Here is a 13,165-nt window from a genome sequence, read left to right as displayed (position 1 = left end):
TAAAAAGTTGTTAAGGTGCATTAAAGCTTTTTCCTGCTCAATCATGCGATGATTGCTTAAAAAATCTATAAAGTTGTTCTGCTTTGATTATAAAAATCACGACTAAAGTTAAAGTCTCATTAGGACTAAGTGATTATATTTGCTTATATATATTAAATAATCAACAAGAGCCTTAAGCTCATTCTGATACTGTACCAATTTTCAAATGAACTAAAGTTGCTGAAAGCTTCGAGCTTTTCAGTACGTGCTCCAGAGCAATTTTATTCAATGGAAAAACTAGTTTTCTAATCTTGCTCTTTTCACTCTCTTCCATAATATCTGTTCCTCTGGCTCTGCAAATTTATTTCGCCTGCCCAAGTGTCACATTTAGCTAGAATAATAATTCTCATTGACACAAATTTATGACATTCACATGCAAAGAATTCCACAAAATATTTTCCAACTAAAATTCACGCTAGAATATTTCAAATAAATGCTACTAATTTAATACAAATTTATTGGCTGACAAAGCAATCGCATATATATATAGCTCGTCTATATATATTAAGAGTCTATCAGGCAAATGTCTTTTATGGGCTCATAACGATAAATATTAAGTTGTTTTGTTTCTGATTTCGCATCTTCATCTTGTCTCTGCAACTCTGCGCTCAAGTGTTTCCACATTGAGAACTGCGAGGCCCCCCGATGGCCCCTCTGCTGGCAATTGAGGCGGCTTATCTGGGGCGCTGCAAGCGATTGCATTGGGCAGGCACACAAATCGCGATTAAACGGAAATTTTAATTAATTCCATTCAATTGGCATGACAAGGGAAGCAAAAGCAAAAGCAAAAGCAAAAACAAACTAACAAGCGATTCGTTTGTTTTCATATTTGTTTTTGTTGTTGCAGCGAGACAATTGAGCACAGGGTTCACTCTTTAGGCTAAGTGCAGCATGTGGCATGCGTCTAGCAGAGAGAGAGAGAGAAACAAACTAAACGAATGCCAACAATTTTGATAGCCAAAGCAATTAAAACGACAGCGACGCCAACGTCGACGACGATGCCAACGCCGATGCCGATGCCAGCGCCGAAGCCAGCGACGGCAGCAAAGTCACATCTACGGCAGCAGCGACAGAAGCAGACGCGATTTCTGCTCTCGCCGCAGCAGCAGCTGCAGCAGCAGCGCAAGCGACGCAGCTGGTCCGAGAGCGATCTGCTCAAGGAGATCGACAACGAGCTGCAGCTAGCCAAGGGCTTTCTCTATGCCAACGGTCGGTCGAAACTGAACCCTGATCTGTGTATACATACATGTCTATATATTCCTTGCCCTTAACAAGTCCATCCAATTCGTGTGTCTGCCCTCCAAATGTCTCTAATCCAATTTGTTTGGTCAAATGAGCGCAGCTGCTTGCTAATTGGCCAAAAAAACGAATGAAAAACATTTTATAAAATGTTCTGCGCTCATTTTCCTCATGTACTCACACCTTTGCACCATTTTTGTTTATTTTTAAATTCGGCATTTTGCACCTGCCGCCGCAAAGTATGCTAGCGAATATTTGTGAAACGGCAAAACGAAATTGTGTATACGACCTGTGCGACGCGAGCTTGTTCATGGCGTGAATATATATCTTTATCTGCCAGCAATATTTACGTCACACTCACTCACTCTCGCTCTCTGTCTCTCTCGCTCGCTCAGTCTCTCTCTTTGCGCTCTTGGCGCTCCTGATTTCCTGTCTCTGTTTACGAAAGCATCAGCATTTTGTTTATGCTGTGCGCCGCCAGCGGAAAATTGGAAAATCAAATTTGTTGAGGGCACAGCTAACGTATTTGTAGAAGTAGTACTTGTTGTTGTTGTTGTTGTTGCCTTTGCGCTCACACAAATTGAGTTTCATTTTAGTATTTTCTGTTGCCGAAAGAAAATCCAAGCAACTTGTACAAGATTCTCGCCTGGCGTAGTCGTCGTCGTGTTTAAGTCGTGTGCGCAACGCGAAGGCGCGTGAAAAATCAAAAACAAAAATTATATATATACATTATATATAGATATAGATATACATATATTCGGATCGGAGGCAGCGGCAGCATTTCTACATTTCCACTTGCACACATCGGAGAAAACGAAAAAGCAAAGCAAAAGCAAATATGGGGCAGGGTTAGTCGAGCGTTATTTCCAAGCATTTGCTTAGCGCGCTTTTCGCCTCTCTCCAAAATTCAATTTGTTCGCAGTGCAGTGACCAAAGAGCGTAAAATCAAAGAAAAGTGAAGTGTTGCTTGTTGCAAGTGTTTCGTTTCGTTTCGTTTCGGGTCACAATTCCCATTCTAATCAGATCTCTGCCACATTTTTGCAGAGCACACACAAAACAACACAACAACAACAACAATGTTTGCGCCCAAGTTTAAAGCACGCGCACCAGCTGGATCAGGTAAAACTATCTATATATACATGGCTGATCCTCTGATTGATGCTATATCTGCTGTCGGATGCATCACGCTGTGTGTGTGTGTGTGTGTGTGTTTGTGTGGGCTGGTTCACTGGAAACGCTCAAATGCGTGGGTGTGGCACTTGCAAACATGACGTTTTCAATGGGTTTTTTTTATGAATTTCACTTAAGAGCTTTGTAAATTTCTTGTAAGAATCTCATTTCTTGAGTTTTTGGGAATTGTATTTTAGTGCGTGTGCGTCGTAAATGGATGATAAAATTAAATTTGTTAATTATGTGAAGTTTAGAGAGACTTGAGCGCATTTTTTTTCGAGTATTTTGATTGCTTTGTGAATATTTTGAATGGATTTTTAAAGAAGTTTAGATAATATGTATCTCTGCTCTATCTCTTCTTTACCTATATCTCTTTAGCTGCTGATTGTTTTTTTTTTTGTAATTTAATAAATCTTATAGTATTATTTTAAGCCTCCATTCTAAGCATTTATATTATAAAATTTAACAATCTTCAACCAAATTTTCCTTTCAAATTGCTTGCAGATTTTTGCAATAAATGCGAATAACTAACATTTGGCTGAAACACATATCGAAACTTATTTATATAGACATTTGGGCATTCTGTAACAAAAGTTGCAGAAAATCGAATATGTAGTCAAAATTAATTAACTACAATAAGAAATTCTCTAGAATTTGTGAAATTTGAATGAACTAGAATGATTATTGCCAAATGTGAAAGTGATGCAGCAAAATAGCACAAATGAAATATCAATTAAGGCTCGATCAGTTCAATAAGTAGAAATAACCAAAAATTGTATTAAATTGTAAATAGCAAAAAAAAAAAAAAAAAAAAAAAAAAAAAAAAAAAACACTTATAGGTAAACCTATATAAAATTAATCAAAAAGATCATTTACACAGTTCTGATACAAAGTAATTTGTATATCTGCAGCTGCAAGTTTTCTTCTGTGGTAGTTTCCAAATATTGTTTAAATCTTCACTCAAAACATTTGTTCAGATTTTAATCGAATTTTGCAAACATTATATAAATTTTTAAATATTTATTAATTAAATTATTATTTTATAATTTTACGCATAACTTAATTGCAATATAATTCGTTATATTATGCGATTTTTTTTTCTACTCTATTTTCCGAACTATGCTCGGAATAAACTTTATGCAGAATTTCATTGCCAAGCTTACTCTGAAATTTATTCCGAGCATTACTTCGAAATTTAGTAACTATTCGAAATATTATTCCAAATTGATCAATAATTGTACTCCTTAGTTATTTAGGATCATGATTACCTTTCATTTCATCTACAAATGCTCAATTAATATTCTTTTCAATATTTTATTTTCTACATTTTAATGAAGCCATCAGTCAGCTTTCTCTTTATAGAGCCTTACGTTAATATCTATTAAATTATTTCTTTATTTATTTGAGGCACAATTTCTAATCAACTCCTGAGCCATTTTTCTTTTTATATTGAAAATTTATTGGCACGTATTTATAGATTATTTTCCTTTCAGTTAGTTTTCGACTTTTCACTCTGCCAATGATCAAGATTATGATGATGATGATGATGATGTTGTTTGATAATGATCTTGTTTGTCTATCTATTCATTATTTTTTTGAACTTGATTTTTGGCTTCGCACATGTTTATTTCAAATATTTCACATTATTTCAGGTTAATTGTGCAGCCCAAAAAAAAAAAAAAAAAAAGTAAGAAGAAAAATAAATATTTTCGACTGGAACTGGAGGTGCGCATGATATTTTTTTTCGCGCTCCTTTGCGATGTGCTAAATTTATAAAATGACGTACAATCCAAAAATTTGTTGGCCGCGCAATATTTATTACAAATATATATATATATATATAGATAAATATATATATGTATATACATACATTTGTGTGCAGCGGAATTGTAGTTGCTTTTGTTATTCTGTAGACGCCTACAGTATCCATTAAAAGTGGAAAATAAACACAGAGCAAATCCAGATGGGCGTCGAAACTAAATGAAATCATAGAGTACACATGGAAACTTATTTCGGATCAATGTCTCAAACAATTTTGATGAGCTCGGCGACGAGCCTAACTGATGCGTTTTGCGCTATATAAACACCTTATGGCAATTTCATCTGCTTCTTCTTCTTCTTCTTTCTTCATTCGGCGTAGGCGTAGCTAATCTATCAAAATGCGTATACGCCCCATTGCCCATTTGATTGGCGTCACGATCCGGCAGCATTAGCTGGCAAAGTTTTCAGTTATGAAAATCTTATGCTGCTCTTTTTGAGCATTTCTTTTGGGCCATAAAGGCGCCTTTATTTATTTAAAGCATTAATTTGTTCGCTGTTATTTTTAAATTTAAGACAGCAGAAAACGAAAAAAAAAAAAAGAATAAATACAATACATATATATAGTATATAGTACATATATATTTATATTTATTTTTTCGTGCGACTTTTAGTGACTGAACATAATTTATGGTTAATATAAATTCAGTTGAACTTGACTATTGATATGTTTGCGTGAATGAAAGCATGAAGAAATGATTTGAACATAATTAAGTTAGAGATTGAAAAAAGAGGTGAATAAGATTATATACTATATAAATATATATATAAGAGATGACGTTGTCTTTGGCTCTTCATTTGCTGAGCAAAAGTGTTGAAAGAAAAGCATTGCCAAAGATTTATTTGTGGAATTAAAATTGGGAAAAGTTTATGTTGCAGAAGGCTAAAGGGTTTGAGGATTTGAATTGGGAAATAAACTTTTTATGACTATAAAAATAGCATAAAGAAAGACAAGGCTTAAAATTTAATGCTAAATTTATAGTCTAATTTATCTATTTTCTTCCTCGTATATTTTCCGCTTCCTTATATCTTCTAACCTTTGCCACACACTACAACCTTCTCTTACCCACACCCTTCATTCATTCAATTGAGGCCCAATGACCTTTGCAACCTGCTGGCCCAACCCTGGACCACTCCCACCCCAAGCCCAGCATGATAGACATCAAACTCGTGCCGCTTTCTAAAGGGCCCCGTGAGTGAGTAGATGTGCTATTTGGTGCAGCAGCACTCCATAAATACTTTGCGCACTCAATTATGGGGCAGAGCAGATAAATCAAAGCGGGAATGCCAACCGATACGCACACACAATAGAGAACAATGCGGCACACCTAGTGCAGGCTGGGTCACAGCGCTGGCCACGCCCTCATTCGATAGCTGGGCAGAGCCCAGAGTCAATCGCTCTATCCAAAAGGCGGCCGTTCCAATCGCCCAATAAATGGGCGCACGCACAGGTTGCTCGCAGCTCGGCCAGACTGGGATAGCCTCAGTCTCTGCGGCTGCAAGGCCACAAGACACAGGCACTAAAAATATAGTTGTAGAACGTTTCTACGGAATACCCTATGAAATGAATGGGTGGAGCTGTTGGGAGGGTTAAAGTGGAGGCAGTAGAGAGGTATTTTTTGTGTTGGCCCTAAAGTTACTTTACGAGATTTAATGCATTTTTCTATCAGGCTATTTTCTATGCTGTTGAAATTTAAGTTTACTTATAATTAGGTAACAAAAATCATTAATTCGCAGTATGTTGTATTTTCTTTTTATTCTAATTTTTTTCTGCATTTTAAAATTTGTTTTTGATTTATTTTATTAATATATTTATTTAAATTATTTTTAAAATTTTTAAATATTTGTATGTATATTTTTTTTTACTTATTTCTATCAAGAAAAAATCTATAAACTGTTTTGAAGTAGAGAAAAAGTCAGCAAATTTATATATACATATTTATTTATTTATTTTTAACAAGAAAAACTCTAAAGATTCAGTAGAAACAAAATACCTACATCTCTTTTCTGTTTTACGTAATTTATACAATTTGAAGAGCTTTAAATGTTCTCATTCTTATCAGAGCAGCGAAACATATGTATATACATATACATATATATATATATATTTATATTTGCATACACTAATTGCTGTAATATTCCCAGGGCATTAATTAGTCTATCATTTCATACCTTTAAACACTCTTTCTCTCCCTCCCTCTCTTTACTTGCCGTCCCATTCTACAGTCTACTTAAAATTAAAAGTGCTCTAATTGCAGGTAGAACATATATTTTTACTGCCCCTGTTTCCCTCCCCTCATCTGCCTAAAGACCCATGCGATATTTTCATTTCCATTTTCATTTTGCAAATCAATAAATTTCACATAAATTGCCAGCAGCTACGAGTCGATTCTCCAAGTAAATGCGCTTCTTCACGAACGAGCGCGGGCGCTCCTTGAAAAAAAAAAGTAAAACACACCCAACAGCAGCAGCAGCAGTGGCAGCAGTAGCAGCTAAGCTCCTGCTCTGCCCTGCCCTGCCCTGCCGCTCCCTCTATAGCTCAAATGGCTGAGGCTACTTTAATGAGCATTGTTTTTTATTGGCTACAAACAAAAACAAGTAAGAAAGCTCTAGTCGAGACTGCTCGACTACGAGATCCCCTGAACCCTACAAGCAACTGATATTTCAATAATAATTAGCACCCACACACGCACTCATGCAAACAAATACACGCACACACACACACTCACATATACAGGCGATTTCGCTTGGGTTGCGCTGCAGTGTTGGCAATATTAGGAGAACTTATTTGTTGAATAATTTAATTTCTAGACGTACGATCGTAATGAAACTTTCAGAACGTAATCATAATGTTAAAATGTATGTGTATACCGAATCACAAGTCTCTAGTATTTGATATACGACTTTTACAAAGATGAGGGTGAAGGGGTGGATTTAGGGGTGGGGGGTAAATTTTAACAAAAACCGAAATTGTATGACATGCGTCTTAATATACATTTTAAATTTGGAGACTGTAGCTTGAAAGATGTAGGAGATATAATTTTTAAACTGATCTTCGATAAGGTTTTTTATCGATAAAAAAGTATCGGAATGAGTTATCGTTTTTTAGTGATAAACTCGATATCCGCGTGATATATACGGACATTTTAAAAAAAGTTGAAGTCTCTAGCTCTTATATCTTCTGAAATCGACGCGTTCAAACATACGGACAGACGGACGGACGGACGGACGGACGGACGGACGGACGGACGGACGGACGGACGGACGGACAGACAGACGGACAGGGCTAAATCGACTCAGCTCGTCGCCCTGATCAAGAATATATATACTTTGTGGGGTCTGCCACGCCTCCTTCTGCCTGTTACATACATTTTAACAAAACCATTATACCCTGATTTCCCATTTTCAATGGGTTCAGGGTATAAACAGAAAAAAAAACCCAAGCAAAATTTCCGTTTGATTTATTCCTAAAGAGCATAGAGCATAGGGAACAGAGAACTGAACAAACCGGAAGTGCCAAGCCAAGCCAAGCCAAGCCAAGCCGAGCCGAGTCGAGTCAGAGCCAAACCAAACGCACATTCGGCTTTTGTTTTCTTTTTCAAAAAGAGTTTACAAAACAAATGAAATCATTTTGATTGACTCTTTGGCTGGACTCTTTTATCCATATCTATAGTACACATGGGTAGTATAGTCAGATGCAATGCATATGTATGGGTGTATTCAGCATTCAGACTATGGTATATTTAGTTGCTTACACATCCGTTCCATTTCGCATTGCACGCATTATTGGCGTTTCAACCAAAATAAAACTAAAACTCTGCTTTTGTCTTGTACAAATCGGAATATACTATAAATACATATATATACATATGTACATGCAAATGTATATATGTGTATGTATGTTTATACGTATTGAGTGTGCGCTTCATCGAGCACGCGCTCCCATATTTGATTGCAGCCGTAATTGATCTTCTATTTAAAATTGCTGGGAAATTGTTAGCTCTTGCGGGGTGTGTGTGCTCTGACTGTGACTGTGACTGTGCCTGTTACATATATACATGTGTGTGTGTGCGTGTGTGTGTGTTGTTTTAGTCATTTAGCAGTTGTTCCCAAAAAGAAAAATCAGTAAACGCCGAGTTGGTCTGCTCGGCGACGATGGCTCACGCAAAATTCAGTCGCTTTGAGCCGCGCGCGGAGTCAGCTACTCGAGAACTCGTCGCAACGATCCAGTTAAAAACGATTAAATATATATCCATATAACAAATACAACATCCTCAGCAGGGTAAAAAAAAACGAAAATAAAATAAAATATAATCATCGTTTCTCTGCAGCAAAATTGCGAGTGTTAAGTGAATGAATCAGCGAGGATTGTGAATTTGATTTAGATTTTGATTGGCATTGGCAAGACTTTGATACGATTGTATAATTCGATCAAGTGCTGATTGAATTAAGACGTCAGCGCATCCACCCACTATAAAAATACAGCAGAGTGAGCGAGAGAGGGCGCGCTATATATATCGAAGCCAAAACGTATTCTATATGCGATATGCGTGTCAATGTCTGGCGGCGAGTCGCGCCTAGGGCAGGCAATATCTCTGTAGACAGAAGTGTACCTAATGTGTGTGTGTGTGTGTATGTGTATGATGCTGGTTGCTTGTGTATCTGTGTGCTATTACAGGTGGCATATAAATCTGTTCAGTGAAAGATCTTGAGTGAAAGAACAACGAGGGCTATTCTGTAATTATGCTGAACCGAGTGAAACTGAAAGGAGAAGAACTGAATGAACTACTTTTTGCTTTTATATAAAAATCAGCTGTATAGCGATTTCTACTATTTTCATATATACCATATATACAAAGGAATAAATTAACAATTTTTAAGTAAAAATGTACATATATTTATAGCTAAAATTAATGTTGAGAAAATTTGCTCACTTTAATAATACTGAACAAAAAATATATAAAAATACATAAACATTTCTATAAGCTATAAATTTCATTTAAAGTATACATATATACAGGTGTATGCTATAAAAATTATAAAAAAATCATTAAAGTTGTATTTCACGTTTTAACAACTCAATTGCCATGTTTAAGACCTTTCACAATCAAATGTCAAGTTTTATAAAAAATATAAGCAACGGCATTTTATCGAATTAGAGTTATTAATAATTCTTGCTTGATTGCTCAACACAAGCTTCGGCTATAGGCTATGAGCACTCCAAAACAAAACGAGATGGCAGAATACTTTTCCTTTAGAAAAAATCATTTTAATTAGAGAATCATAAGAATTTTCTCTTAGAATTCGCTCTTATATTTCTATTTCCAATCAGTATATATCAATCAATATAATTTTACCTTGATCTACCTTAAACTAATAGATGAAATGTCTTCATTTGCTAGTCCTCAGTGCTTCCACTGCCGGTGCTCACTGTACTTAACAATTGAAACAGCTCGTGAGGTTCGTTTCTCTTAGCGTGTTTCTTGTCGTTTGTCGCTTGATTCAAATATAATTTTATAACAGTCTGTGAAAGTCTTTGTAAATTCTAAACATGCGCCAAATGCGATGACTCATCCCTCATAGATGTTTATGTGTGTGTGTGTGTGTGTGTGATAGTTTTTTTTGTGTTTTTTTGTTTTTGCTTTGCTGTGGGCAACTTTTGAATGGGTGCCAAATGCGGCTTCCTTGGTCGTATTAATTATTGCTGTTCAACGTCGCGATGTTTGTTTGTCAATTTGTCTTCGCTCGGTTTGTTGACTGCAGCATTTATTTTGGTTAGAGAAACCAATGAAACCAATGGAAGGCGAGCATCGGCCGCAAAACGAGCATAAATTTGTTGACAAGTGTAAATGTCAGCAGCCAGAAAATGTATACATGTATCTATGTGGAGCGAGAGCATAAAACTCAGCTAGAATGTGAACTTGCGCCCCTGAAAATGTCATGTTTAGCCCACCCAACGAACCACTGAACCACTGTCAAAATGTAGACAACTGTGTCACAAGAGCCAACCACTCATTCCCCCTATCAACAGGCGTCTGGACACCCAAGAGCCAAACACCGTACGGCTCCAGCAACGAGCTAGATCACAGCTCCTCGGCGGCGCCCACACCACCGCCGCCGCCCACGCAGCCCGTGTGGACGCCGCAGCCGTCGCCAGCGTTGAGCGGACGCAAGGAGTTCCGTCCCGTGCGCTTTGAATCGCCCACACTCCCGCGACGCTACACGGCCCTGCAGCAACAACAACAGCCAGCGGCAACGACGACGACGACGACGACACCACCGTGGTCTTATACAAACGGCAGTTGCCCGGTGCCTGCACCACGCAGCAGCACCACCACCACCACCAGCACCAATCTGAGCACGCCGCCCTCAACGCTGAATTCCAACAACTCGGACTACGCGGAGACCGATTATTCCAATCAATTTGGCCCCGTGGCACCCAGTGCCAGCGTCTCCGACAAGATCAAAAGTAGATAATATTCTCCACATGTGTGCAAGCGTTAGGAAAGCTATTTGTGAATACCTTTAGTGATTAGAGAGGAGAGATTTAGGGGTTTGATGAGGGGACATTCGGAGATCGGCGATCTATAATTATTAAATCGGATCTTCAGAACTTTCAAAGAAAATCTATGATATGAAGAACAGGGATCTATATATTGATGGGAGATAAAAGATCTCTCTATGTATTTTATTAATGAATATCTAAAATTAACGATTGTGAAATGAGGACACTAGATGAAATCTATATAATACCCTAGTTTTACTATCAAATGTCAGAGATCATATTCGAGTATTAGAAATCATATATCAGTATGTCTTTGAAGAGTGCTAACAAACAAGATAAATGAGAAAGCAGAGACGTGAAGAATTTCATAAACAAAGTTTGCTAAAACATAGATCTAAAGTATTTGTTGTGATTTTATAATTGAGAATCATAGCAAGTAAAGAATGTATAGACAATAGTGTCTAGTCAATCCTAAATAATAACTGTAGCTAAAAAGGAATACCTTTAATTTTTACAAAATCTTCTTATAATTTATATAAAGCAATTAGAGCATCTCCAAAGATCTTGACACTTGCAACACTCGTATTTTGCTGTTCAAACTAGACTTATTCGTCCGCCAGCTTATAAAGGTTTCCCCTATTCATATGACTCTCTAAACATTTTCTCATTTGTGAAGCATTTGAACGCTCGGCTTCCACATCGGAGCTGTACAGGCCGTTCGCACGCCGTCAACAGAACGACACTAGCCGCGCCGTCTATAGGCCCAATGAAGTCAGTAAGTATATCCATTGTAGGCCCCGTACAACACGAAAGTTGTATGATACGAACAGTTCGAGCGCGTTCACAAGTCGTTCGCACACAAGCAAGATTAACAGCGGCAGGTGCTGCATTCTAAATGTTTTACACACGTTTATTTCCACTCGTTTTCCACTCCCCTTCTTGCGAATTCCACCTAAAAAACAAAAACAAACACTGACTCCACTAAAACTAAAAACAAGAATTAAAACAATCTCGGTTTACAGTCTACAAAGTCAAGCACGAGTATATGAGCGAACCGGAAACGGAAAGCGATCGCCCGAGAAAAATGGCACAGTTAGGTCGACGGCAATACGAAGGGATCGGTCCCGTTACCAACGATGGAATGCCCATCATACTCAGATCGGTAAAAGCAAAAACAAAACAGAAATCAGCTCAAGTTCAGCTAGCGGAGCGAACACACAATCTTCCCTATTTGATATATAAATATTTTGTCTGTTACGCTGCAGGAGGTCCAGGAACCGCATCAGCATGAATGGTATAAGCGCCTCTATCAGACCATACATAAGCAGAAGAATGGCGGTAAATGTTTTACCACTCAGATCCAACAGAACTTGAAGCATTGTGAAACCCAGCCATAACCACATTCCCATATATAACTTGTGATCCACTTAACCAATATCCCTATAATGCTTCAGTTCTGCGCCTGCTGAACTAGTTGTTTAACTCTCTGAATTCTCTTTTTCGAATGCCACTCCTCTACTATATATATACCATATGTCACCAATTGTACCCATCCCCATACGCTTTCCACACTCTGTCTCTCTTTGTCTTGTCAAATCGCACTCAACAGACGAATTTGTGATACGCTACAAGTGTCCCAGAGGTGATTTTTGAAAACTCTTTATAACTTATCGTACTTTTAGATGTATACATAATCTATTCTAAATTCAGTTTAAGCTTTGCTTAAGTAGCGCCCACTTATCGCTTCGCCTGCTTTTGGTAGTAGCTGTAACATTTATGATTTCTAATTTGGACATTTTCCTTTTTATCAGTTGGCATGCGGAATTCGATTTAATCATATTTATTATTGGACTTTATTATATATATTATATTATATTATTTTTTGGTCATTTTTTTGTGCCATTTAGCTCATTGGAACGCTTGAAACAAAATTTCTACACTAATCTTAAACTAAGTACCTACTCATACACCAAGCTCTAACATTATGTCTGCCCAAAACAACAACAATAATAATAATAATAACCACAACAATTGCAACATCCGTGATAACAACAACCACAACAACAGCAACAACAACAACAACTTCAGTAGTGCTCGTAAATTTCTAACTATTTTCATTACAATATGTTCAAAAATCTAATTGGATTTCTATCTATCATAACCTTATGCAGCTCGTCCATCGTATAAGAGCAATGGTTATGTCTCTGAGCCCGAGCCCAACTACGATTCCGATTACTCAACAGTAAAATATCGTACACCCAATCCGCTGCGCGTACAATCGGTCTCATCGGCTGTAAACGTGCGCAATCTAAGCCAGGACGATAAGTAAGTTCGGGAAACTCTACCTTCTAGAAATACTTGTATATTTACCTTAACTAAAAACTCTCGTTTCAG

The 13,165-nt window shown here is 37.3% G+C and overlaps 2 protein-coding genes across 16 annotated transcripts in view; one reads left to right on the top strand and one right to left on the bottom strand.

The window, feature by feature from the left end:
• RNaseZ (ribonuclease Z) overlaps positions 1 to 13,165 on the bottom strand; it is a 93,973-nt gene that overhangs the window by 61,984 nt on the left and 18,824 nt on the right. The window lies entirely within an intron of this gene.
• CAP (Cbl-associated protein) overlaps positions 1 to 13,165 on the top strand; it is a 47,395-nt gene that overhangs the window by 18,718 nt on the left and 15,512 nt on the right. For 11 of the 14 annotated variants that reach the window (XM_089260936.1, XM_089260935.1, XM_089260942.1 and 8 more), the window contains 5 exons: positions 997 to 1,248; positions 11,794 to 11,933; positions 12,037 to 12,109; positions 12,381 to 12,413; positions 12,943 to 13,096. In XM_089260936.1, the coding sequence (XP_089117062.1) occupies positions 997 to 1,248; positions 11,794 to 11,933; positions 12,037 to 12,109; positions 12,381 to 12,413; positions 12,943 to 13,096 (652 nt within the window). The remainder of the gene's footprint in view (positions 1 to 996; positions 1,249 to 11,793; positions 11,934 to 12,036; positions 12,110 to 12,380; positions 12,414 to 12,942; positions 13,097 to 13,165) is intronic. The other 3 variants (XM_089260938.1, XM_089260941.1, XM_089260943.1) reach the window with 3 other exon arrangements.

This window comes from Drosophila navojoa, chromosome 5 (genome assembly GCF_054131105.1).
Source record: "Drosophila navojoa isolate 15081-1374.11 chromosome 5, UAZ_NAV_1.0, whole genome shotgun sequence".
NCBI lineage: Eukaryota > Metazoa > Arthropoda > Insecta > Diptera > Drosophilidae > Drosophila > Drosophila navojoa.
This window is presented reverse-complemented; position numbering and strand designations above follow the sequence as displayed.